The sequence below is a fragment of the Penicillium argentinense genome (genome assembly GCF_028826775.1).
Source record: "Penicillium argentinense strain IBT 30761 chromosome Unknown utg000001l_segment0_segment0, whole genome shotgun sequence".
NCBI classification, from domain to species: domain Eukaryota; kingdom Fungi; phylum Ascomycota; class Eurotiomycetes; order Eurotiales; family Aspergillaceae; genus Penicillium; species Penicillium argentinense.
The window spans coordinates 1,193,084-1,219,906 of NW_026622660.1; the positions used below are offsets into that span (position 1 = coordinate 1,193,084).

At 51.2% G+C, this 26,823-nt stretch overlaps 7 protein-coding genes across 7 annotated transcripts; 3 read left to right on the top strand and 4 right to left on the bottom strand.

Moving 5' to 3' along the window:
* Positions 1–850: 850 nt before the first annotated feature.
* Positions 851–6,205, bottom strand: N7532_000384 (putative eukaryotic translation initiation factor subunit eIF-4F; the record flags this gene model as incomplete). Its single annotated transcript, XM_056612888.1, has 5 exons — positions 851–998; positions 1,054–1,517; positions 1,568–4,846; positions 5,029–5,805; positions 6,071–6,205. 5 exons carry the CDS (start codon positions 6,203–6,205, stop codon positions 851–853), a joined length of 4,803 nt encoding a protein of 1,600 aa, XP_056480112.1.
* Positions 6,206–7,112: 907 nt separating this feature from the next.
* N7532_000385 (HVA22/TB2/DP1 family protein) lies at positions 7,113–8,179 on the bottom strand (the record flags this gene model as incomplete). Its single annotated transcript, XM_056612889.1, has 3 exons — positions 7,113–7,878; positions 7,941–8,090; positions 8,151–8,179. The coding sequence occupies 3 exons, from the start codon at positions 8,177–8,179 to the stop codon at positions 7,113–7,115; spliced, it is 945 nt and encodes a 314-aa protein (XP_056480113.1).
* A 652-nt stretch (positions 8,180–8,831) lies between these two features.
* On the top strand, positions 8,832–9,841 carry N7532_000386 (NRDE family protein; the record flags this gene model as incomplete). The annotated part of the gene is made up of 2 exons (XM_056612890.1): positions 8,832–8,897; positions 8,948–9,841. The coding sequence occupies 2 exons, from the start codon at positions 8,832–8,834 to the stop codon at positions 9,839–9,841; spliced, it is 960 nt and encodes a 319-aa protein (XP_056480114.1).
* Positions 9,842–11,150: 1,309 nt separating this feature from the next.
* egl3 (putative extracellular endoglucanase/cellulase) lies at positions 11,151–12,852 on the top strand (the record flags this gene model as incomplete). Its single annotated transcript, XM_056612891.1, has 5 exons — positions 11,151–11,274; positions 11,326–11,537; positions 11,607–11,671; positions 11,727–11,824; positions 11,879–12,852. 5 exons carry the CDS (start codon positions 11,151–11,153, stop codon positions 12,850–12,852), a joined length of 1,473 nt encoding a protein of 490 aa, XP_056480115.1.
* A 1,617-nt stretch (positions 12,853–14,469) lies between these two features.
* Positions 14,470–16,248, bottom strand: N7532_000388 (uncharacterized protein; the record flags this gene model as incomplete). Its single annotated transcript, XM_056612892.1, has 1 exon — positions 14,470–16,248. One exon carries the CDS (start codon positions 16,246–16,248, stop codon positions 14,470–14,472), a length of 1,779 nt encoding a protein of 592 aa, XP_056480116.1.
* A 5,268-nt stretch (positions 16,249–21,516) lies between these two features.
* N7532_000389 (glycoside hydrolase family 16 protein) lies at positions 21,517–22,548 on the bottom strand (the record flags this gene model as incomplete). Its single annotated transcript, XM_056612893.1, has 1 exon — positions 21,517–22,548. One exon carries the CDS (start codon positions 22,546–22,548, stop codon positions 21,517–21,519), a length of 1,032 nt encoding a protein of 343 aa, XP_056480117.1.
* Positions 22,549–22,788: 240 nt separating this feature from the next.
* Positions 22,789–23,496, top strand: N7532_000390 (class I SAM-dependent methyltransferase; the record flags this gene model as incomplete). The annotated part of the gene is made up of 1 exon (XM_056612894.1): positions 22,789–23,496. One exon carries the CDS (start codon positions 22,789–22,791, stop codon positions 23,494–23,496), a length of 708 nt encoding a protein of 235 aa, XP_056480118.1.
* Positions 23,497–26,823: the final 3,327 nt, after the last annotated feature.

Here is a 26,823-nt window from a genome sequence, read left to right on the forward strand (position 1 = left end):
CCTAGGTAAGGAAATCGGTTGAATGCTGGTGGTGTGATATTGTCTAGGAGATACCTTGTTTTGACTTGTATAAATGACTGAGCCTTTTCTATACATCTTGCTTCTCTAGTGATTTCTTTGCATGTCTATTAAGACCACGTACAAATATAACGCACTGTGATGGACTACACCCCATACTACACGTAGACACCGACAATTTTTAACAACCAATTAAACAACGTCTAGTCTATAGGCATAACATTACCAATAGTAATCAATCTTTTAAATAGAATGATCATTGTGGATATTAGCTCTCTTACTACCGCCCAGAAGCAAGAGAAAACTCGAATGATCCACGACAACTTCCACCCACATCCATTCCTGCCCATATAGAATCCTGATCCACCACCCATTTCATTCGACTTGTCAGGAAGGCAGACGCAGGGTTGGCAGAAAAAAGGGACCGGTGGTAGAAAAGAAAAAAGTGAAAATTGTACACTATGAAGCTCTTCGAGATGAACATCCATTTTTCTGCATCGAATCGGTTCACAAAGAGAGATTGGTTCGTAAATATCTCCCTTTCTTATTCGCCTGAGAATGTTCACTAGAGTGTCAGGAGAGCAGAAGAAAGAACCCTCGAAGAGATAAAAAGAGGAAAAAAGATGGAAAAACCGACCCAGTCGGAAAATGCAAGGGTCGAAAAAAATTCCCATGTGTGCAAACGCAAGAGGACCGGTCCGATCCGAATGAACCGGAAAATCAAGACGCAGTGATGGAGCAAGCTGGAAGAGAAAAAGGGAAATCTTTTGGGGAAACCGAGGCAAAATGAAAAGAAAAAATTGAAAAGCGTTGATCATTAGGCCTAACGAATCTATGCTGCGTTCTCGCCGTCCTTGGACGGTGTTTTGGAGGGCCGGCGCTCAGCGGTAGCGGGCTGAGACTTGGTGAGCATGGGGGAGGTCGGGTTGGAAGGAGGCGAGGTGGCCATGTTGTCCTTGTCTTCAAGAGCCGCAAGGGCGCTGCAGTGGTGTTAGGGTTGAAGCCGGAGGGGCCAAACGGTTAGTGTATGCGTACCTGAAAGCATTGATGGAAGACGAAGCCTCCTTGTCTTCCTTCTTGCCGGCCTGACTGGCGCTGCGGCTGGAGGTAGCGCTGTCGTCACCGCCACGGACCAGGTTGCCGCCAGGGCCCAGGTTCTTGCGGCCGCTGTTGCTGCGGGAGCCGAGCAGGCTGGACGGACCGAAGGACATGGGCTGGTTGGTGTTGCGGCTAGCACGCAGACGACGGAGGTCGTCACTGCCGACCTTGCTGGAAGCGTAGTCGGGGGGAGGGGCCTGTTGGCCGTAGCTCCGGACATCACCACGACCCATGGCCATGCGACCACCGCCACCACCTCCGCGGTTGGACTGTTGGCGCATACGCTCCATCTCCTGCTCTTGCTGAGCGCGAGCAGCCTCCTCACGGATCTGCTGGATAGTCTTGGGACCCTTGTCGGAGTCCTTGGAGTGCCAGCGCTGACGACGCAGATCAACGATATCCTAGAGAGAAATGTTAGCATTGTTTTTTGACTTTGGGAAAAAGGACATACCATAAGCATGAAGCGAAGACGACTGGGAAGACCAGGAATATCCATCATCATAGTGATACGAGCAAAGTAGGCATCCATCATAGCAGGTCCCTTCTCAGAGGCATCCAGGCTGGCACCAATGGTGCGCAAAAGGCTGGTCAGAGACTCTACCTCAGCTTCATCAGGAATACCCTCGTAGTCGACCAGCTTCTTAACACATTCGTGCATGATACGCTCAGTCAACATGCCGAGCTTGTACAGCTCACCAATAAACTTGACCAGACCAAGACCGCGACGCTTAGCGGCAGCAGCAACGTAGTACTCGTCAGACATCATCGCGATCTCCTCAGTAGTACCCTCGGGCTTGGGAGGTAGGTTGACCTTCCAACCACGTTCGAACTCCTCTTGGCAGCGGTTGAGCAGATACTTGCGGAACAGGCTGCCGCCGGCGACAACATTGCCGTTCTTGTCGCGGATGTTCTCGTCCTTGATCTCGGCACTCATGCTCTCAAGCATGGCCTTGCAGAACTTGGCATACATGGGAGCCCAGTGAGCTTCATCAGTAGCCTTCTCGAAAGTGAGCTGGATAACTTGACGGAGGGTGCGGCCGTCAGACTCATCCTTGGACTGAGAGACAATCTCCAAAATCTGAGCGGAGATACGATCGAACTTTTCGGGGGTCATCTTGTTAAGCGCGGCCTTGACCTTGCGCTGCACGACATCCGGTGCCATGTAGGCTTCACCACCAGGCGCGGGACCAGCAGCAGCAGTAGACTGGCCAATACTGCGGGGCTTCCAGCCAGTGGAAGAAACCGAGGGAAGCTTCAGGTCCATACCGGCTGTGAGAGGCATGGTCTTGTTCATATCCTCCTCCTTCTTGACGGAGTGCTTGTCACGCTTGCTACCAGCACGGCCCTTGCTAGAAGCGACACGAGGAGACATGGGCATGTTGGAAGAGTTGTTGCGGCTCATGCCAGGAGCCATACCCATGGGGCGGGGGAAGGCAGGGAAGGAACCGCCACGAGAGGAGCTGACGGGGGGCATGCTGTGACGGCTGCCACCGGGCTGGCCGAAGTTGCCCATGCCTGGGAATCCAGGCATACCACCACGCTGGGAGCCAGAACGGGGTCCCATGCTGGGAGTGCGGGCGGACTGAGGGCGAGAAGAATCAGCGGGATCACCAAGGGTCTCGCGCACACGAGTGTCCCAATCGATGGACGGTTTGTCCTTGTACGCGGTCTGGAACTGGAGCAAGAACTCGCGGTCATAGTGGAATTGACGACCGGCTGGGGATTGAGCGTTCAGAGCCAGGTTGGGAGCGGTGATAGTGGATGGATAAGTGATCTTAGCAAGATCCTGCAGGAACTTGGCATTCTGAAGAGACTTCATGGCGGCACTCGGCTGGAGAGGCTCGCTAGGCTTGGGAGTATCAAGCTTCAGACCAGCAGGCTTCTTAGCGGTGGCGCTGGCAGGCTTTCCGGGAGGACCCATAGACATGTCTGAGGAAACCGGGGTGGCAGCGCCGCTGTCACCGGGGGTAGAGGACTCGGTAGGAGGGAATCCACCCTTCTTCAGGGTAGTAAACAGATCCGTATCCTCGCTAGGAGCGGCGGACTCACCCTTGGCGCGAGCTGCTTCGCGGGCAAGCTCACGCTCTTCAGCCTCGCGCTCGGCCTGCTTCATGGTCTTCTCGTAGTGCTCACGCTCTTCACGCTCCTTGCGCTCAGCTTCCTCCTTCTTTTCCTGCTTCTTGCGGTTGTAGTCCTCTTCCGCGGCACGCTCCTTGGCTTCGATCTCGGCCATCTCACGCTCAATGGCATCGAAATCGATCTCGTCGTCATCGGCCGGTGCGGGAGCGGGAGCGGGAGCGGGAGCAGGAGCAGGAGCAGGAGCCGGGGTCGCGGGGGCGGGAGCAGGCGATTTCTTAGGTTCCTCAGCAGGGGCGGCCTTATCCTTCAAGGTCAGGTTCTCCATGGCGGCACTGGCAGCGTCAGTGCCCTCATCCTTGGGCTTGGCGGTCTCAGTAGGCTCGGTCTCCTCGGTGGTCTGGCTCTTGGCCTTCTCGGCCTCACGCTTCTGCGCAGCCTCATCCTCTTCAATCTTTTTCTTGACAGCATCCTTCAGCTCCTGCTTCTTCTCCTCGTCAGTCTTGGAGCTGGAAGCCTTGCTCTCGGAGCGGCTGTGCTCTGACGCGCTGGCGGTGCGTGGCGGAGGAGTCGAGGTCGGAGTCGTAATCTTTACGGGAGAGGGAGTGGCACGGGCCGGGGATGCAGGGTTCTTGTCGAAGTGCTTGACTGCACCGCTGCCAGGATCCTTGATGACAATGGCGCTTTTCTTGGTGGGCAGGACAAAGTGCGACTTGGCCGGAGCGGGACTGTTAGAGGAGCGGCTACCGGTGTGCGCATGGCCAGGACCAGACTGTGCGGGCTGACCAAGGCTTGAACCGGGACGGTCAGTAGAAACTTGAGAGGGAGTTCGTGAAAGAGGAGTCGACTGGGGGGGCTGGACGGGGAATTGTCCAGGCATGTATCCAGCTTGGTTGTAAGGAATGCCCGGACGGGGTTGGGGCGAAGGGGGCATGTACTGGGGCTGCATGGAAGCATAGCCAGGGTTGTAGTAGCCGTAATTAGGATCATAGGGAGCGGCAGGATAGGTCTGATAGGATTTGGCAGTTGTTAGATACTGTTGCCAGTTGCCGGTTTCCGGCCGCATGTCTGGAACTGGAGGAAGGGGACTCATAGCCATTTGATCAACGCGCGGTTGCGGTTGGAATTGGACTTGGGTAGGCGGCCGCTGGTACCATCGCTTTGGATAGTCGTTGCGACGCCGACCATGACCGGGCTTCGGGGGGAGATGATGAAAAGTGTTCTGCCTCACATTCTGCGGACCCATCGGCTGCCCATATGGATACGGCTGGCCCATCTGAGGGTGACCGGCCATTGGCACGGGGTTCATGTTGGGGGTCGTAGGATGCGCATTGGCGAGAGCTGGGCTGCGGTTCGCTTGGTGCGGCGAGTTGGGGAAGGGGGCCAAGGGGCGACCCTGGTTGGGACCGTGGAACTGAGGGCCCATGCTGGGGCCACCGCGAGGCTGGTTGTGAGTCTGACGGAAGTTGGGGCCCGGCGAGTAGGGCATCTGTCCTTGATAACCAGATTGGGAGTATCCGCGACCACGGCCACCCTGGTGAGGGTAGCCACCGCGGCCGGGGCCGGGGCCGCTGCCCATGTGGTTGCTCATATCACTGTGAGTAGACTGCGAAGACTCGCGACGCAGGTGCTGAGGACCGGGACCGAGGGGAGCCTGTAATGTCGAGAAAACGTGTGAGCATACGAATTTAAAATGCGGAGACTCGGAAAAAGAAGTTTAATGTGCGGTCGCGTCGCGCGCTTCCGTAAATGCGCGCACAACCACATCTTAACCCGAGAGAGAAAAAAAAAAAAAAATATTTGAAAAGAAGTCGCATAGGGTCATTAAATACTTACGTTGTTATCACCGGATTCACCAAAGCTGCCAAAGTTCGGGACGTTGCCTTGTCCCTGGTAGGTAGAGGGCGGACGGCCGCCGCTAGAGGCGGGCTGCGGAATGGGCGACGGAGAGGTCTGAGGCGAGGTGACACGCGGGTTGGCCGAGGGAGCACCCAGACCAGCCTGCGACTGGTTCGAGGCGAGAACAGCGGGATTGCCCATGTTGGGCGAGCTCTGAGGGTTGGCGAAACCGAACTGCAGGCTCTGCGGGCGGCTAGCAGAGCCGCCGTTCGGCATGTATCCAGAAGTACCAGCGGAGGTAATGGTCACGGAGGGCTTGCGCGAGTGATCGCCCTGCGAGGAAGGAGCAGTCGACGCAGCGGCCGGGGCGGTTGGTGCACCGTTTACGATGGTCACACCCGACGCCGGGGGCTGCTGGGTTTGTTGGGTTTGCATGGGGTTGCCGTTCACAGGAGATACTGAAGTCGACTTCCCATGTTGCGCCGAGCCACCCACGGTGACGGGAGCGGCGGTCGAGTCCGTCGCGGACTTCTTCGTTGCGGCGTTGGCGTAGGACCTGGCCGGCGCCGGAGCAGCTGCCAGGGGGTGGAAGAAGCGGGCGGGTTGGAAGGGTTGGTAGCGGTGCTCTGTCCTTGTTGAACGCCCGACTGAGGAGGGTTCGAGGTCATTAGACAGGTGGTGTCCACGTCGGATGCGTAGAGAAGGAGGTTCTCGGGGGGAGGAAGGTGATGTCAAGTCGCGGAAGAGGCTAAGGCCACATCCAAACCTGAGAATCTACCACCAAAAAAGGTTAGAGAGAGTGAATGAGAAAAAAAGCGGTCAAATTCACAAAAATGACCGGGACCGACAAACGCAGCAAGTGAAAGCCGCGCGGTTGGTGATTTTTTTTTGGGTTCCCCAGAAGTTTGGTTGTTGGGCTGGGAGAGGGTTGTGTGGGAGGGAGAAAAAATCCAACGAGGAAAAAAGTTGTTTCGGTGGGAAAAATTGCTCGGGTTTGTGGAAGACGCGTGCAGGGCGGACGGGCGCAACAATGACTTACCGGGAAAAAGCGCAGAAGCAAGAGAACACGAACGGTTCTGGAATCCTCCGGGGGGATGGTGAGGAGGAAGGGAGAGGAAAGTACAATGGCGTGAAAGATGAAGGGGGGGCTCGCATCTACTACGGCCGCCACCATGACATCGCTACTAGGCCGCTTGTGGCCGTTTCACTACGCTGTTACCTGAGGCTCGGACGCCCAGCTAATCGGGCATGTCGAGTCCGAGCTCTTTGAGTCACAATAATTACTGGCAGCGAGCGAGCGAACAATGACTCGATTCACAGTGTTTTCTGGTGGTCTCGATGGTGCGTAGACAATGAAGGGTGGAGCCTCCCCGGCCATCCACTTGTTGAACTTTGCCACCGCAATGCCTAATCGGGAATCTATACTTACCAGTATTTCCTGCTATAGCAATAAATATCCACGACTTGGATAAATATTGTACTATTAACCACAATATTAGACGCAGATACCCAGGAACTCCTCCAACGGCCTATCGCATCGATCAAAGGGATGGCCATGCATTCCTACGATCGGCTTCCGCCTTGCAGCTGCGCCAACTTTCGCGACATGCAGGCCAAATTCTTCCGACCGGATTGATTCGGGACTCCACCTCGGCTGTCAGATCGGATGGCCTGGTCGCGCTTGGACTTTCGTTGGGGAGAATCCGTCGTCATATTCTTACCCTAAACTACTACCTTTTCCAAGCAGGTAGGTACCTAACAATAGGCACCCGAAGCGGAATACCCGCTAGGGCATAAGGTATACATACAACTAGTAGACGACTAAGGATAATAATCCGAGCGGGCTTCATGAGATGCCTGCACTAGCCAGTACGGCCCGTCCCATTACAGTTAAACTGTTGAATGACATAGACGATGCATCGAGGCAGGGGATTCTGCACAGTATTCCTATATTGCGGTGAGGGGCTCCGGGACCCCACGAGCAAGCAGGAGTAATCCCCCCAAATCTCAAACACAATTTGAAAAGCAAGCAGCCGATTTCTATTTTGTATTGTGTTGCCTGGTCCTGGGTGCGGCGAGGACTAGTATCGATCATACCCAGTCGTCCGGGCCGCATCTGCGCCGGACGAGCCGGAGGAATCGTGCTCGTTTCCAAGCCACCCTCCCCATCCACTCGTCCGTCGCGAGGCCCGGCTGCCCAGATCCTCGTCGTCAACCACATCAAAGGAGTTGTCGCTGAGGTCCTTCTTCAGCGGGGCCCCGTAGGCCAGATCGTCCGTCTCGTGGTCATCGCGGCCCATCGACTGTTCCTCGCGCATCAAGGTCGATCGCAGGTAATCCAGTGCCTCGCGTTGAGCCGAGATATACTCGGCCTTTTGTGTGCCCGTCATGTTCTGCAAGTGTCGCTGCAGCAGCGTCCCACTGGCTGAAAGCTCCTCCTGGCGAGCCTCACGAGACTTACCCGTCGAGGTGAACGAGCCCAGCGTCGAACTGAGCGCCGAATACCAATCGTTGGATATGTTCGATGGGGCGGTAGCGGCGGGGAGGTTGAATCGGGACAGCAGGGACTGCGCATAGGCCGCGGGCCCGGATGGAGGCGGAGGTGCTTGACGTTGAGGAGGGAGGCCCATCACCTTCTCCCGGATCATGTCGATGGCCATGTAGAAATATTGCAGACCCAGCGTCTTGGCACGCTCGTGGGTGCGACCGATAATCTCTTCGATTTCGCGCTCGTGGTGCGTCAAGAACGGGTCTACATAGTCCTGGTACAACAGCCGAGCTCCCTGGGTCTGGGGCAGGACCAGATAGCACATGAAAAGGAGCCGAATCCAGCTGTAGAATGGAAACCTGCAGGAACACATTTGGTCAGCTTTGTTTCTTTTGCCATAGAGCGTACCATCACGCCGTACCATCCGATGATAAACACAGTCCAGGACTCAGCCAGCAGAATCACGGACAGCACCACCCAGTACATCAGCCATGGTGCGAGTTGGGAGGGGTCGGAGGAGCGGAGGGCCTTGTAGGATGCGAAAATGGGGAAGAGGATGGTGATCACCGAGCTGCGGCAGAATAGGCAAGTCAACACTTGAATCTAAAGGGGTGGTCGCAAAAACACTCACGACATCAAGTCCGCAATAATCCCAAACATGATGGCCACAGGCGAAGCGTAGCCTCGGAATCGGGGCGAGAGCACAGTTCACGGAAAATTGATGAGGGGTAAGCAAAGCAGCGGTGGAGGAACAGACAGCTCCCCTCCTCCAACAGCTCGCGAGGAAGAGCTTCAGGTCAGCTTGGATAAAGTTCACCAGCCAGTACGAATGTAGAGGGAAAAAAGGAGGAGCGTCGAAACACAAAGGGGGAAGTGAAAGAGACGAGGCCCACCGCAGGCTTCCATCTCAGCTGAAGCATGACCATCGACCGCCGGCAGATCAACGGCTCGTCTTGACGTCACGCGACAGGGAAGGAGCTCCAGCTTCGAGCCGCGATTAGATTGCCATCAGAACGACTCGCAGTCGATGCTGGACTCTTGCATATTTCCCCAGACAGGCAGGCAGGTCGCGCGGAGAGCTTGCGATCGCCTGGTGGAGCTTGGAATCGGCCCAATCACCTGGTGCCCAAGCTCCTCGTATGACGCCTGGCCTCCGTCGTTCCTGCCTTTTCCGTCCCTTCAATTCTCCTCCGTGCATACATTGCGTTGTGGTTTCAACGGCTGCCTATAGATTTCCTTTCGCCTGTCCTTGACGCACTTCCCCTCCGCATCCTCTGTTCCCCCGCAGTTACCGACGCGCCTCGGATCAATCATGTGCATTGCTCTGGTCTCAACTCTGCATCCGGCCTATTCCCTGATCATTATTGACAATCGAGATGTAAGTACTCATCCAAATCTGGCATCTGAACGGGGTCTCATCGATTTCAGGAATTCCTCCATCGACCAACCTCATCCCCCGACTGGTGGCCGGAGCCATCCTCGTTTGTCCTCGGCTCACGCGACTTAGCGCGGGCTACCCACGGCACCTGGATGGGGGTGACCAAGCAAGGGAAGGTCGCTGTGCTCACAAACTACCGAGAAGATACGGCCGGCGAGGCAGTCGGACAATATAGCCGGGGCATGATCGTCAACAGCTGGCTGACGAGCGCGCTCCATGAACGACAAACTACTCATGATTTCGTGTCGGCGATGGTGGCTAGTCCCGAAGCCAAGAAGGTCGGCGGATTTAGTTTGATATGTGGTTATATCAACGAGCCGCTGGCCATCGTCTCCAACCGGTCCTCGGAGATGGGTCACATCGCCTGGGTGGCGGGAGAGAAGAATCAGACACGCGGACTAAGCAACACCAACTTCGATGATCGCACCTGGCCCAAGATTCTCGATGGAGAGAAGCTGATGCAACATGCTATCGAGGACCATATCCAGTCCGGGGGAGACGAGAATGCTCTACTGGAGCGTCTCCTCGGAGTGTTGAGCACCGACACCCTCCCGCGACTCGAGGGCGAGAAGCAATCACTTGATACTTACATCAACCTCCTCCGAAAGAGCCTTTTCATTCCTGTCATCGGAACCGACGACGACAAAGACCAGGCCACTAAAGAGACTGCGGCCGCTTGCGTCGAGGACGAAGTCAATATACCCGCCATGAATGAATTCCAGAACTATTCCTCCGGCCCCTATGGTACACAGAAGCAAACTGTGCTCCTGGCACAGCCCAGCGGCCGCGTGCGATACTTTGAACGAACTCTGTACGATGACCAGGTGAACGCAGTCCCGATCGGCCAGGGCGACCGGTCCTTTGAATTCCACATTGAGCCATGACAATCAACCGGCCGCGACAGCGATGACCGCGGCTGCCGAAACTCAAGACTGTGATGTGTTATGACCAGCAATTTTGCCCCATTTATTCCAACTGCTAGACCTGGATTGACGATTGAGGAGCAATGTGTGAAATCCACACCGGCCTCGGAGCTATTCTTATGAGTGGCAAGGCAGTGCCAGGAAGATGTGATGGACTATTTATGTGCCTATGACTTTTATGCCCCTATTATTTTTACCCTGCCCTATGCGCCTATTATTATTATGCAAGGTTTTGCGCAAGCTCAGTCATGTCATTGATACCATCAATTCAACATCTCAAATGGATACGGAACATTTTATTCCACTTTTCTGATCGTGTCCGACGGCTTCCACCCTCCCCACAACTTTTCTTTACAGTGCATGAAACTCCGACCGAGAAGATGCGGGCAGAAAATAAACATGACAGACAAGCTCTGCTAACAGATCGTCCGTACTTGTTTGCAAAGGAGCCTCCGAAACACTTCGGGACAAACGAACTAGCGCCTCCACCGGCTGTCATTAAATGTTTCACCTTAAGGATGGCTCATCTACACGGGATTTCGCTCTCGGCCACCACCCCAACTCGGTATGGACGATTCCAACCTCATACCGGAATAATTTCCTGTCATTATTCCACCTTTAAGGGGCTTCCAGAAACAAAGCCAGGAATTTGACCCTGAACTTCTGTGGATCTTCAACCCAACTCCACTCCGTACCAGCACCAGCTTCTTCATGGACCGGGCGCCCTACTCGCCCCGGTCGCTGAGCCAATTTCCTCTTCGTCGGGCAGAGAAATGAAACTAAATTGTGCTATGGTCTGATCATGACCGTTTGGGCCGTTCGTGCGCCATTTAATGGCTTCCAAGCCTTGAGTTCTCCCTTGATCCGTGACTTTGGATAGACCGTCGATCCCATCGACCCGGAAAAATCATGAAAGGATGTTGTTCCAGAGACGAAGCCCCCACAGAAATATTCTCCAGGATACGCCGAGAACATGAAGGGTGCCTTGTCCGATGGGGCCTCGAACGACGAGCCCACTCCGTGTATCAGAGGCTTGTTAGACACCACTAAGCCTAATGGAAGGTGCAGTTGACGCCCCTCTCATCTCAACGAGAACCGAGTATATAATGTGAGAGATCCATGGCAGTTTCGGGCTTCCTTTGGCACTTTTCGTCGCATTCCTTCCTTACCTTTTTTATCAAGAACTGGCTTCTTGGTCGATTCCCTTCTTTTTTGTCCCGTACTTTTTGCTCGACAAGCTCGACAGTCATTCTCTTCTCTGCCGATTAAAATGAAGTTTACCAACGTTATTCTTGCTGCCAGCGCCGCTAGCATGGCCTGCGCTTACCCCAAGGGTCGCGATGTTATCCCCAACAAGCGAAGTATCTCCAAGCGCGCTTCCAGCGGCTTTACTTGTATGGCAACCATTGACATTTGAGACAAGGACATGGACTGATGATGACTAGGGATGGGCGTCAGCGAGTCTGGTGCCGAGTTCGGCGAGTCGAACATTCCCGGAACTCTGGGCACCGACTATGTCTGGCCCAAGACTGCTAAGATTCAGGTCCTGCGCGAGGCCGGCATGAACATCTTCCGTGTTCCCTTCTTGATGGAGCGCCTGGTGACCGACAGCCTGACCGGCAGCCTGGATTCGACCTACCTGGCTGATCTCAAGTCTGTAAGTATCATTCCTAACGGGATGGAAAGCACAGGGTATAATGGAGGCTAATGCAATTGTGTCTATTAGACCGTCAAGTTCATCACCGACAGTGGTGCCCACGCCGTCCTCGACCCCCACAACTACGGAAGATAGTAAGATCGCACTATCCCTGATACAACTGGTCTTATACTAACTTATTGTCTGCAGCAATGGTAATGTCATTTCTTCCACTGACAACTTCAAGGCCTGGTGGAAGACCGTCGCCACCGAGTTTGCCGACAACGAAAAGGTCATCTTCGACACCAGTAAGCTTTTACGGTAATTTATTCCCCAAATGATATATTGACCAACAATCTCAGACAACGAGTACCACGACATGGACCAGACCCTCGTCCTGAATCTGAACCAGGCTGCTATTGACGGTATCCGTGCTGCCGGTGCTAAGACCCAGTATATCTTCGTCGAGGGCAACGCCTACAGCGGCGCCTGGTCGTGGACCGACAACAACGACAACCTCAAGGGACTGACCGACCCCCAGGACAAGATCGTTTACGAGATGCACCAGTACCTCGACTCCGACAGCTCTGGCACCTCCGAGACCTGCGTCAGCTCCACCATCGGCAAGGAGCGCCTGACTTCTGCAACCAAGTGGCTGAAGGACAACAACAAGAAGGGTTTCATCGGCGAGGTCGCTGGTGGTGTCAACTCGGACTGCGAGGCAGCCGTCAAGGGCATGCTCTCCTACATGTCCGACAACAGCGACGTCTGGATGGGCGCTGAATGGTGGTCCGCCGGTCCCTGGTGGGGAACCTACATGTACAGCATGGAGCCGACAGACGGCAAGGCCTACGAGACCTATCTGCCCATCCTAAAGGAATACTTCGTGAGTAGCTCTGGCTCAACCTCTGCCTCTAGCACTGCGTCCGCCAGCGCCGCAGCAAGCACCACCAGCAGCTCTAGCAGCACCAGCACTACTTCCACTTCCACCGTGGAGGCAACCAGCACCCCCAACACCCAGGTCCAAGTTTCCAGCCCAGCTGCTGAATCTTCCAGATCTCCTGAAAGTACCGGCGCCGCGTCGGTCGCCCCCATCGCCACCCCGTCCTCTATCCCAGTCGACGTCCCTACCGCCGCCCCCACGTCGTTCGTCAGCGTGCCCTCCCCCATCCACTCGCCCACAAGCTCGCTTGCTGGCACTAGCACCCCCTCTGCCAGCGGCGGTGCTGTTGCTCGCTACTACCAGTGTGGTGGACGCAACTGGACCGGTGCTATCACCTGTGCGAGCGGTCTGACTTGCATCGTGCAGAATGAGTTTTACCACCAGTGCTTGTAAGCGGTTAATTCTCTATGGGGATGAGCGTAGGATAGGGTGGTTGATTGGTTTGATCTGGTACTTCTTTTAAAGCTTGTCCTCCTTGTATATTTTTACTTCTTCAAAATTTATGGTTCTCATCCCGAACTTCTTTGCTTCAAATGTGCTTTGTGTATTCAGGATTAAGTAGACCATGGCAATCGTGGATGTATTATATTTCCCGATCTTAAGTAGACGAATTGGCGGATTCTAGCAATGAAGTCATACAGTAGGTGGATGCTAGCCGGGTAACAGTAAAAATTTAGCTCATGCTGATTAGCCAGCAGCGCGCCATATAACCAGCACTTTCCTTCTAATCGAGTCGCATCGTAACTAACCTTACAAATTGTTCAGCGAAAAGACAAAATACCAAACAACACCCAAAAAATGACCCAAAAAAAACATACAACAGCAGGGATTCGCATGTGGTCACCCACCATACTACTAACCTGCCGGCGTGTGGCTTAAGTACGGCTGAGCGGACGGGAAGCCCTGTTCTCCACACCCTATGGTCGTATGTACTCGAAACACAGTTATAAAAAATAATATCCTGTCTCTGTCTTCGCACGATCAACATACTACTGTGTACAATCCGGCCTGTGTATGGCTTCTGCTCAATCAATACTCTAGTGGATGTTGCCTGGATGAGTAGGGTGAGCGCCCTTTTAGCGTCGCGTGACTCGCGTGATTAGGGTGAGTGCGCAATAGACAGAGTGAGAATGGAGTGAGATCGGGTGAGAATCATTCCCGTCAGGTGAGAGTCATGCTCTGACCCTCTCAGCTGAAGTGAACAGTACATCAGTGGATGATCTACCACATCTTTTTCTCCACCATTCTCTTTCTCTTCCTTCCTCTCCTCTCTCTAGTCAGTCAATACAGCATTCTTCTCTTTTCTCTCCACTCGTAGCCTTTCAACAAATACTTAAAACAATAACTCTCAAGTCAAATAATTATTCTAGCTTGACTATTTAACGGCTATTTGTATTGTCGCTTTTTGTGAAGGGCTACGGCCGAATTGATTCAATTGAGCGGTACCGACATGCAGCCTATCTGAAGCTTAAGGAAAGTAAACACAGGGCCATCTAGCGGTGAACTATATAGTGAAGAGGGGAACGCTCGATGGCAGCACGCGCTGAGACGTGCGGGTCGATTCAGCAGAAAAACCATCACAAAACACGGGCGTAGCAATCAGGAAATAGCGAGAACCCCAAATGTAGGGGTCAGGTCGGGGAGGTGTAAGAAGGTGTATTCTAGAACTAGCTATCCGGCCACTGTATACTGCCGGCTATGTTACATAGTCTGGATGGCACCCATGTAGTAGGGGGAGGGGGGCTTCCCACTACAATAGATACCTCAGAAGCTTGGCAGTCACGTGGTGCACAGCATAGCCTGGGCTATATCCTAGGCTTCAGCCTGTTACACTCCTTTTTCTCCCGATGGGAGTATCTATAAAAGATTCCAGTATACCTGACCTCGGGACTTTCATCTAATCAATGTACGATCATATCAACGAGAACCAGAGAATAATTCCAGGAATGACAAGTCAACTACATACCGTCGGTTCGGTGGTATATAATTTGAATAAACACGATGCAACTATCAACAATATGGATCAAATGCATCCTTGGTTGTTCCAAGTTCCTTTTTGACTAACACACGAGGAGGGTCATAGAATGGATTTTCGCCGCCCTCGTATAAGAAATCGTTCACTGCCTTCCCGAGCCAAGTAGCACCTCCAAGGAGAAGAAAAGTTCGCTCATTGCCGATAACAACGTTTGGTCGATGACCCGGCCAAAGACTCTTTTCCCGGATCTTTGTGCGCAATTCTACAAGGAAAGTATGCCAAGATGTCCCGTTGTCAACGAATACCAAAAAGCTCAATTTCACTGACTTTAGTGTGTCAGGTAATTTCGAAAGGAGTGTGACAAGATCAGCCTGGCTGACTATGAAACGCGATAATGCAAAATGACGAAGTTTAGACCAATTTTCGACAGGGAATATACGCTCTAACGACACGGGGTTGGTGTCAACCGGTGGGTTTTTCCACTCATAGCAATTATCCAGCCCCGCCGTGTAGAAGGTGAATTCCTCCAGGTCTGTCATTGTGCCTAGTGTTTCGCGAAGCCTTCCGTCGCGGAATGTCTTCCAGTTCTCTGTGGCTGATCCTCTTCCACCAAACATTAAAGAGAGATCTAGGCGACGGAAGCCTGGTTTCTTCAAGACTGTCAGAAGATTATCGTGTTCCGCGCAAGGTTCATCAAAAATCGTGCAGTTGATCCCTGTGTAGAGTTGTCGAGCTTCTAGAACCAGTTCCACCACATTGTGTTTCTGTTGTGCAAGGGCGCGCGTTACAATGCGGAATGCGCGGTACTTCTCTCTGTGCCTTTCATCGACTCGTTGCCAGGGAAATGTTATCACATCCTCTGGCTCTTCGGTGGTTGAGGTTGGCCATCCGCGAGGGATAGGATAGTTGAATCCTTGCGGAAATGCTCGAATCATGGGGCTTTTATATAACGGGGCAAACGGGACACCGTGAGCTGCGGGGGTGACTGTCACTCTTTTCAGTGCAGGGAACCGTTCAAGTCCGTAAAGAAACGCCTCTTCGTCATAGTTTCCAGCTAAAACGTCCGCTTGTTTGCGGAGCAAACTCCGGTAAATTGCCCACGACTCGCTCATAGAGAGTGCAGCCTTACCCAGTTTCTTCTCGTCTTTGAATTTCTGATGCCAAGCCTCGGTCATGTTGAGCTTGCGCCGCCGGATGAAAATATATTCAATGTTGTTGACACATGCAGCCTTGAACCAAAGTGGACAAATTTGCCCCTTGAAATTTCCACTATTCCTCAATTGATAGATCGAATCTCCAAACTCCTCGTCTTCCCTGTGCCCATAGTCGAAGTCGCTCTCGTAAACTTCCCAGTCTGGTGGCCCCTGAACTTCAGCGTGACGTCGCCTCAATTCGAACGACTCCTCCGTCTCTTCATCACTTGCATCAGTGATTGGCAAGTATAATCCCTGCTCAGGATGAATAATCTCTGTACTAGGGCCCCTGGCAAATCGCGCGTCATCCCAAACAATCTCTGAAATCTTATGTCGGAATTCCTCATGATTTGCGATCGCGCGGAAGACCTTGATGTTCAAGGGGTTCGCCGACAAAAACACTCTCTGCAGTCTGAGCTCCACTGAATTGCAAAATCGTTTCGAGACAAGGCGGAGACTTTTGACATCGCGATTAGGCAGGTATGATGATATTGCATGCCAGAGCTCCGGCGGGAGGTTATAGAATTGATGGGAGTCCGACATCATGTAGTGTTGGTGCACGAGGGTTGGTGGGGTAGCAGAGACTGGGAGGAGGGAGAGTGGTTTGGCAACAAAGGCCATCAGATAGTCGGGAGGCGAGAGACCCAATTTAAGACCAAAATCTGAACTCTCAACCCGACCTGCATCACCCTGTTACGCCCCGCCGTAATTACTTGGTAACATACTCATCGCACCCCACCAACGCTTAACCTGGATAATCCTTAGTTAACGTAACCCACAAGCGAACCGCCCACATAAGCGAACCGCCCACCCATCTCAACCTATAATTTTGATTTGCATATAAAATAACCACAACGCCATTAAATTATTGATATCACTGCTTCGGACATCTATTTATCTTATGCCCTATCCCTCCACAACCACTGCATCTTGGTGGCGCCCGTTGTCGTGGTGTATTAGTCTCATTTGCGACCGGAGCTAGTTCTGGATGAACAGGATCCAGAGATTCAACGGCTTGGTTCGAACTGAATATTACGTCTCTTCCCTCCTGAATTGACATGCCTTCAGTACGGTCGATGCGTTTATTAGACCTCTTGCGTTTTTGTTTCCGAACCTCATTGGCAGCGCGCAAATCCCGGATTTCTTTCTCCAACATCGCTAGCCTTTGAAGCGTGACATGGAAGCCTTTAAGAGTCTGCTCTACCACATGCTTTGTAGGCGTTGGAGGGCTCACGGATCGATATTTGAGTAGAGCTTTGACTGAAGATTCTTGCCGATATAATTGTTTTGTGTTGAGTGGTGTTGTAGGGCTCCACTCACTTGATCGGCTTCCTGGTCGGCTTCCTGGGGGGGTTGGTGTTCGAAGCTGAATATTAAGCTTCGATATAACCCGATCGGGATCAAAGGGTATTAAACCAGCAGATTCGAATGCGCTCTGAATTATATCCGAGTGATATGAGATCTCGCGAGCGTGCGGGTAGGCGGCAAGGAAATCAAGCTTGTCAATATGGTTGATATTGCATCGAGCTTTTCGCTCAACCAAGCCACCATATGCGCGCTTTAGGTTCGCAAAACACCCGACATCTAGTGGTTGTAGCAAATGAGATGAATGCGCTGGCATGCAAATTGGTATAATATCATGTTCAGCGCAAAGTCGGTCGAATTGAGGTGTCAAATGGCTACCATGACCATCAAGGACTAGAAGACGATATTTACCCTTTGTACGGCTCGCCGTACTCGGAATAAAGAGATCTTTCAGCCAGCGAAGGCCAATAGCATCAGTTGTCCATCCATTATCACTGATTTCGATCCTCCAGTCCGGTCCTACCCCTTTATCTTCGTACCAAGCCTGGTGATGTGTCTTGGATTTGAAGATAAGACAAGGTGGTAATTTGAAGCCCGACGCACCAATACACTCGATAGATGTGACCCATTCACGATTTCCAGGTTGTTTAAGAGATCTCCGACCGTAGTATTCAGCACGGGTGACGACTTTTGCAGTAGCAATAAGACCCATTGCGAAGCCAGTCTCATCAAAGTTATATATATCGTCAGGTTGGATGCCGTTCTCATTAATCGTGCGTTGAACCAAGTCGAACCACTCTCGTATGACCTTTGGATCCTCGCATTTTGCTCGTTGGTAGTTGTACTTTCGAGAGAACCGAGATTTAAGATCATCATGGCGATTAACAAAGTTGTAGACCCAGTTGACGCCAACAGTCTGCGTACAGCGTTCGGCTAATAGAAGATTGGCCATTTCTGCCACCATAGCAGGCCGAGGAGCTGATCCACGTGAATCCATAGAGAGCACCCATTGTAGAAGTGATCTCTCCTCGTCTTCTGTCAATTTATGGTTGTTGGCGCGTGTTTCTGAGCGACTTTGTTGACCGTTGACGCGATCGCGTAGAGTGGACCAGGGGACGTCGAATTGGCGTGCTGCTTTGCGAATAGAGGTAATTTGACCATTTTGAATGGCATGCAGGGCTAATGAGATTCTGCCCTGCCTATCCTGCGAAAATCGGGCAGAACTAGATCGATTTGGTGGCATGGTGGATGGTTATAAAAGAGAGGTTATAGTACTCAGATCAAAATTGATGGGGTGGGCGGTTCGCTTGTGTGGGCGGTTCGCTTGTGGGTTACGTTAACTAGCGTATAACGTATTCCGTAAGCGAGTAGATCGTGTAACGTGATCCACGGGTAAGTGACGCACCCCAAAACACCATAGTAAATGCGACAACTGGCGAATATGGGAATAACAACTGGCGAGCTGCCACGAACACACACAGAGTGAAAGCGGGTTCGGCCCCGGAAAGACCAGACAGCCAGCCAATTACAAGCGGATACGAAAGGTTGGAACTGCACAAAAGGGAAAAACCTGTAAATAGCTTCGCTTCGGCCTCTGCTGACTCGGAAAGAGCCCTGTATGGGAGCTGTACTCGAGTATAATGCATTCATCATCATCACCATAGTAAATACGATAAGTTACAATTTTCACATCTCAACAACCACAACCTACAAAGAAATATTTTCTACGTAGGCCGTAAATTTAGAATTTCATTTGGCGACATTTGTTTATATGCTCAATGTCTAAATTTAGTGTAATCATAGAGAAATGATAACTACAATACTTCTAAAAAGAATAAATTTCTTTTAAAGATTAGAAAACCCTCGAGACAAACTTCGAAACCAAGACATTTCACAGTTGCTGAGATATAAAGTTGTAATTTATCGCATTTACTATGGTGTCTTGGGTGCGTCACTCACCCATGGATCACGTTAAGCGAGTCGATCGGAAAACGCGATCGCGCCCCAACGCGTTAACTTCATCACTTCAACTACCCACCATGCCCCAATTCGCAGTCAAAATCCACAAAATACTATCGAGCAAGAGGGTAGGATCCAGTTCGTAATACAAGCCTATCAGACAAAGAAATTCCATCGATTAAGGAAGCTGCGCGCCGATTTCAGTACCTTAAACAACTCTCCAAAATCGATGCAAAGGCAAAATCTTTCGTCCTGATACCCGCGCCAACAATCATAAATTGACTACAAATGAAGAGGAATCGCTCCTACAGTGGATACTCTCTATGGATACACATGGATCAGTTCCCCGACCTAATATGGTGAGGGATATGGCCAATATTCTACTCGCTGAGCGCAGGCGCCGCCGCCCGGGGGGGGGGGGGGGGGGGGGGAGAGCTGGATCTAATTGGGTATACAAGTATATTAAGTGCCACAACCAGTTCAAAACTCGATGTTCTCGTCGATATAATCATGAGAGGGCAAAATGCGAAGATCCTAAGATTATTCAGTCCTAGTTTGACCTTGTACAACATACAATTGATGAGAATGGTATTCAACCTGAGCATATCTACAATTTTGATGAAACTAGCTTTGCAATAGGGCTTATAGCTACTGCAAAAGTGATTACAAGAGCTGAATACTATGGTAGGAGGTCAGTTCTACAGCTAGGGAATCGTGAATGGGTCACATCAGTTAAATGCGTGAATTCAACGGGGTTTGTGCTCCCACCATGCATAATCTTCAAATCGACTACCTACCAACAATACGCATAGTTTGATGATATCCCTGATTATTGGAGGATCGAAATTGACAGAATGGCTGGACTACAGACGAAATTGGACTCCGGTGGCTACAAAAGTCTTTATTTCTCGCAAAGTAGAGCAGTGAATCCTCCTCTAATTGGGTCAATTTATAACCATTCACGCGTATGTCAACGAGTGGGGATCTTCCGGTATCTCGCGTCTGTAGTGTAGCGTATGGTGTATCGTATAGCTTCGTAGCTGTGCGTATAGATTTGAATTGACCCTTTTGAAGACCCTGGAGGACTAATTAGGATCCTGCCCTCGTGGTTGGCCAATTTTTGCGAGGATACAGTGCGATTTGGTGGCATAGTTGAGTGGTTGAAGAGGAGGGGGTCGAGATTCTTATCAAGCTGAATGGTGTGGTAACCACGACGCTATGTTGAAATAGCGATCGCGGTTTTTACCACTATTTCCTACTCAAATCGCCGCCGCATGATGCTTTGATATTTTTGAGCCTCAACCCCTTCATCAAAATTCTGGAAGCCTAAATAGAAAAGTCATACCTGTGGGTAGGAATTCGATAGACGTGGCGAGGACGTTTGTTTTACACCAAACCCAATTCAGGACAAGACACGTTCTTTGTAGAGCGCTGCGCCACAAAGGAAGGGCGCTTAGGTCTTGATGAGTGGTCAGAATCTTCTCGGACACGTTAAACAAATTGACAATAAACCTACCCCTGAATCTCATTCTCGGACTCTCTCTAAAAACTTCATCGACAAGCAGGCTTCATGACCGACCCATTTTTCGTGGCTGGTAGCGCAGTGGGCGTGGTATCACTAGGCATCACTGTATGCCAAGGTCTGGCGACGTACTATGGACAATTTAGGTCATTCCATGGGGAAATCGACGATGTGACGTGTCGGGATGTAAACTTGGACACCGTTCTAAACTCACTTCTGAAGATGCTCGTCAATCCGCTTGCCTCGGGTACCCTTTCGAAATCCGAATGCACAACAGTTGCGATCGACATCATTTTGCGTTGCCGGCAACGTCTACAAAAATTAGAGAAAACGCTCGAGCAGTGTAGCAACTCTCCGTCGGGAAACACACTCAAATCCAAATTTCAGATCAACCGAATGCTCTACCCATTCCGGCGGGAGACAATGATGACTCTTGTGGAAATAATCAGCGGTCTTCAGGCCAATCTTGACACTGCGTTATATATCATCAAATAGTCGACAACACGTCTCAGAAGTAAGGAACGTACAAATATATCTTGGTAGGCTAGCAATAGTACCGCAAAGGCCACCTTCTCTCCCGGCAGTTAAGGGTCGAGACACCATCTCGCCTAACCACTGATAAAATACCCCTTCCCCAAGAAAAAGATTGCCCAGCTCGATTGGAACATTGGGCCGACTGCCCAGAGCAGCTGCTAAGGGTCTACAGGTCTGTCCACCGATATCTACAGCCGGAGCCAGGGCGGGAGTAACCGTGACCGAATGTCCCGGCATAAAGAAGGAATCGCGAGTCTGGGAGATGACATGCACGAAATACTACATGGATTTATACAATTCCTCTCCATAGTTTCGATTCTTTTCCACTCGAAAAGTTGCATTAATTCATACAGCTAATGCCCAAGAATATCATTTCAAGTACATGGCATGGGAAGCACATCATCTAGAGTATTGGAATACAAACGCTCGAAAGGACCGAATACATGGAACATCATATGACATACACCAGCGACCAATGAGCTCATTCTCTGAGCTGAGGGATTGGGGGTAGTCATCAGATCTCAGCGTTCGATCTGGAATGTCTTGCAACGCGAATTTCCTTCCTTTCGCTACATGGTATTGCCATCTTTGGAATAGCTCCAAGCCCTCTCAAACTCATTCCAACCCCCAGGCGGTGCGTCCCACATGGCCAATTCACGAACCACTGTCTCATAGCATCCATCACTGGGCATATTTCCCTGACAGACATTTCCTCCAACAGCGATGTTGATGAGGACTCTGAACTCACTCATCTTCCTTGTTCCAGGCGGCTTCTCGGCTCTCATGATGGGCCTACCATCAATCAACCAGACCAAGCGCCCTCTGCCCGTTGTTTCGTCCTCATCCCAGATAAAATCGTACCTCACTCCCGCCGGCGAGTTAATGTTGGGGATGGGGGTTTCGAGAACGCGATGCTTGTCCCAGTCCTGACCGTTGAAGTGACCCCAATGCAGACAGGTGTGGTTGACAGCATCGCCGTTCCACGCTTCCATGATGTCGACTTCACCATCCTCGGGCCACTTGAAGGGGTCTTTAGGCAGCAGCCAAAAGGCAGGCCAGATTCCTCGTGCCACCGGCGCCGTAATTCTGGCCGACAGACAGCCCCGTGGTCGACCGAGGTTCTGGTGACTTGACAACCTGGCGCTGGTAAATTTCTGAGCAGGGTCAGGATGCCCGTGGTTGATCAGAGCGCGCACAATCACCGCATCGCCCTGGTGTGAATGGAATGAGTTTTGTGGGCTGTCGATATAATTCTGCGACTCATTGTTGCCCCATCCATGTTGACCCTGTTCGTGGTAGAAGTTGGCGGACACCGGTACTTGGGGATGTAGATTGGGTCGCCAGTAAATCTGGGGTTCCGAGCCCTGCTCCTGATAAGCTGGTGGTATAGTGGAGGCTGGAATAGGTGGCGGGGGAGGCCTGTTGTACGATGGTCCCGGCTGGGGGGCGGAATGGCTGAATTTCTCCCAAGCCTTGTCTGCCTTATTGAGAATGCCCTGAAGCGCCTGTCTGAGTGGCATGTTGAGAACGACCTCGGTATAGATGTAGTTGCACAAGTAGCGAGGATGCGGAAAAGAGACGGTAAGCAAAGCTGACGTCATATTGTGGATATCGAGCCATGGTGCCTCAGGCACTAAGAATATGCAAATCTGCAAACCTCTATTGAAAACTTTGGCATCACAAGAGGTTGAAATCCTCATGTGTGGCCTATATATGGCCAATATAATGTGCTTAAGCCTAGCGCCGCATCATTGCAAATCTTCATCTCGGCATAATCGATTACTTTTTTACACCACGTGCCTCTCTGCTCGCACGATCTCCAAGTATGGCAGAACCATGCCATGACCATCACCCTGCAACAGAACTCTCTAGAGCAGAGCGCTTCAAAGCTACGCACCTCGACGCGCGCCATGGAAACTACCACCAATATTACGCGAAGTTCCGGGCGCCCAATGTCCCGGATGAAACCTTTCCATTCTTCCATCAGAGTTCCTCCGCAACGCGCGAGTCATGGACCTCGGCTGCAACGGGGCAAACTGACCAATGAGGCGATAGCGCAATGCGGCACGGCCGCCGCAGTCGGCGTCGATATCGATCAATGGCTGGTCGAGCAGGCGAAGGCAGCGTACCCGGACGGGCCGTGCACATTTGAGCACTTTGGCTTCCTGGATGCGTCCGCGTACAAAGGTACCGCGCTGGGCAAGTTCGACGTTGTCCTACTGCTCTCTGTTACCAAGTGGCTTCATCTGAACAACGGGGACGCCGGGATAGTTACGCTGTTTGCGCATATACAAAGTATACTGAATGAGGAGGGTTATCTCGTTGAGCCGCAGCCTATGAGCAATTGTGCGAGGGCTTCGAAAAGAAATAAAGAATTGAGAGAGACGTATAAGACTCTCCAGATTAAACCATCGTTTGATGATGAGTTGAAAGCGCAGGGATTTGAGAGGATACTTGAATTTAAGAGGGACGAGGAAGGGTTTGCTAGGCCTGTACATGTTTGGAGAAAAAAGCATCATAATATGATCAACGGAGACGGCTTCAAATGAATCGGATGAATTGACTTTCATCGGGAAGATGTAGAGTTTACAGCTAGTTTCAACATCTGAAGCTTGCACCCCTGTCACCTTAGTCTAAAGACTTCTCACCCATTTCACCCACACTTACCCTAAGGTGAGATCCAACGCTGGATTAAGGATCGAGGCTTCTTAGAAATTGACGGTGCACAAAATGTGGCTTAAGTACGGCTGCGTGGACATGAAGCCCTGTTCTCCACACCCTATGGTCGTATGTACTCGAAACACAGTTACAAAAAATAATATCCTGTCTTCGCACGATCAACATATTACAATCCGGCCTGTGTACGGCTTCTGCTCAATCAATACCCTAGTGGATGTTGCCTGGATGAGTATAGTGAGCGCCCTTTTAGCGTCGCGTGACTCGCGTGATTAGGGTGAGTGCGCAATAGACAGAGTGAGAATGGGGTGAGATCGGGTGAGAACCATTCCCGTCAGGTGAGAGTCGTGCTCTGACCCTTTCAGCTGAAGTGAACAGTACATCAGTGGATGATCTACCACATCTTTTTCTCCACCATTCTCTCTCTCTCTCTTCCTTCCTCTCCTCTCTCTAGTCAGTCAATACAGCATTCTTCTCTATTCTCTCCACTCGGAGGGCCTTAGCTAGCCTTGCACTAAATAATTTACGGTTTGATTCATTGGTTCGTAGCACCAGACCCCGCACACTCATTTTCATCACATGGACTGGGCGAACCAGCCTACGTGATGGTCAATTTGTGGGGGTGAACATTGGGGACAACATTGGGTACACAAACCCTAAGTCCGAGAAATGCCGGCACCCCTACACATGGACCCAATCTCCGACAAAGAAATCGAAACTGTTACTATAAGCATATATCATGGAAAGCACCAGGAGAATATCAGGTCCCAGCAGGTGTCTGGCAACGGCTGTGGTCCACGGTTGGCAACCATATCTGCAGAATCTTCCAAGCTTCAATCGCATTAGGCTATGTCCCATCACGGTGGCGGATTGCAAAGATCATTCTGCTCCGCAAACCAGAACGAGATTGGTCACGACCACACTCATATCGTCCTATATCACTTCTATCGACTCTTGGCAAGATCCTAGAAGCCGTCGTCGCACAGCGACTCTCATATCTGACGGAAACCTACTCACTCCTTCCCCCAAACCACTTTGGCGCGCGACGGAAGAGATCCAGTGAGCAGGCCCTGAATGTCCTGGTGGAAAGAATCCATGAAGCATGGAACAGGAACCAAGTTCTTAGCCTGGTCAGCTTTGATGTTAAGGGTGCTTACAACGGAGTGGCCAGAGAAGTCTTAATTCGCCGACTCCAGCAAAGGCGTGTGCCTACAGGCCTAGTGCAGTGGATCGATGACTTCTGCTCACACCGACGCGCGATGATCGTGATCAATGACTATTGCTCTGAAACCATGGAGATTACCTGCCCTGGACTCCCACAGTGTTCACCGCTATCACCGATCCTTTACCTTTTCTTCAATGCTGATCTAGTTGGGGTGCCAATCAATAAACATGGAGGAGCAATAGCATTCGTGATGACTATAACCGGTGGGTAGTAGGCCCGTCAGCAGATGAAAATGCAGGGACCTTCCAAGCACGCATCCTACCAAGGGCATTAAGCTGGGCCGCAAGGTCGGGCGCTACATTCGAGACGCAGAAGACTCAATATATCCACTTCACTAGAAGCACCATCCGCAACCCACAACCTGCACAACCACTCAAGGTCGACAAACAGAAGATTGGCCCGAGCAATGTGGTCAAACTGCTGGGAGTGATATGTGATCAGAAACTAAAATTCCGAGAACATATTGGCAGAGTCACCAAGAGGGGTATCCAGGCTAGCCAAGCGTTGATGCGACTAAAAGGGTTGAGACTACAAAATCGATACTCGAGTCAAATTGGACAAATACTAGACGACACCAGTGAATGCCAAGAAGGACCAGAAACCATTAACCACTTTCTATTTGATTGTACACTATGGGAAACACACCGCGGCGAGATGAGAGCGACAATGGGAAATCGATATAGAGACACATCCTTCGCACTGGGGGGGGAGGTCACCAAGCCAAGGACCAACCGGACAAGATCTTGAATCCAAAAACAACTGGACTTCCAATATGGAGTTTGTCAAATCTGTCATCCAATTCGCCATGACAACGAACCGATTAAATCGAGAGAGGTAGAAGGCCTTGTGAGAGGGAACTACATGTACATGGATGACTCAGCATAACTGGGACGGAGGCTACATGCAGCCTGAGGCTGCGCACAGCTGGAGGAATAATAATAATAATAATAATAAGGACACTCATTCACAAATATGTATTTAGTTCTTCGCAATAAATTGCACTTTTCCACTTAAATCTACTATTAGATTCTATCTTCACTGTTCGATATAATACTAAATATCCTATAGATAGGGGAGCTTGTAGAGAGATTGGCCAGGTTGGTTGGTGCCAGGTGACTAGGTGTTGGCAATAGGGACTCAGAATAGAAAGCGTATATTCTTACAGACAAAAGATTAACGCTTGAGGAATTTGTGTATTCAGGGTTAAGTAGACCATGGAAATCGTGCATGTATTACATTACCCTACCCTAAGTAGTAAGGCAGCGTCCAATGAGTAAATATCAAGACATAACAAGTCAGAAGACCCATGCACGTGTCATATAAGACCGGGATCGTGGAAAACACTGCATAACTCTGCAACAGCTTATGCACCTCAACCCCTGTAACACTAGTGCCTTCTCCACCCCGCATACCCTGTCAATCGTCTCCGGCAGTCAATGCCGCAGATTCAACTAGCGCACCACTTACATTAGGAACTAGATCCAGAAGCTTGTCGCAGCCACCGATTCCACCAATCTCAAACAGCCAACCGACGAGAGTATGTCATACACTAGTGTAGGTCTGGGTACTGCAGATCTCTGCAAAATTAAAGGTGAATGTGTCATGATATTCTGATACTGTCGATCTTCGGAAACATATCCTCGATTGATTTCAGATTGCTTACTGTGGCAGGCGAGGGAGGTCCTTATGTGATACACCTCCATGTGGACATGGAAGATGTATCTCCGTACGGAGTCGACTCCACGTCTACCTAGGTCGTGGTAGTTGCAGAGGTGCTGTCAGAAGTAGAAGTCTATCAAAATGGCGTTGTGATAACTGAAGTCTGGACGAATATAAAGCCACAGTCTCCTCTGAACAAGAGCTAAAAGCGCAGCTGCATCCCGGGCAATACAAAAAATCGGTCCCATCCATCTCGTCTCAAGCAAAATGCCAACCCTGAAATCAACCCTGCTAGCCTTCCTAGCAGCAACAGCAA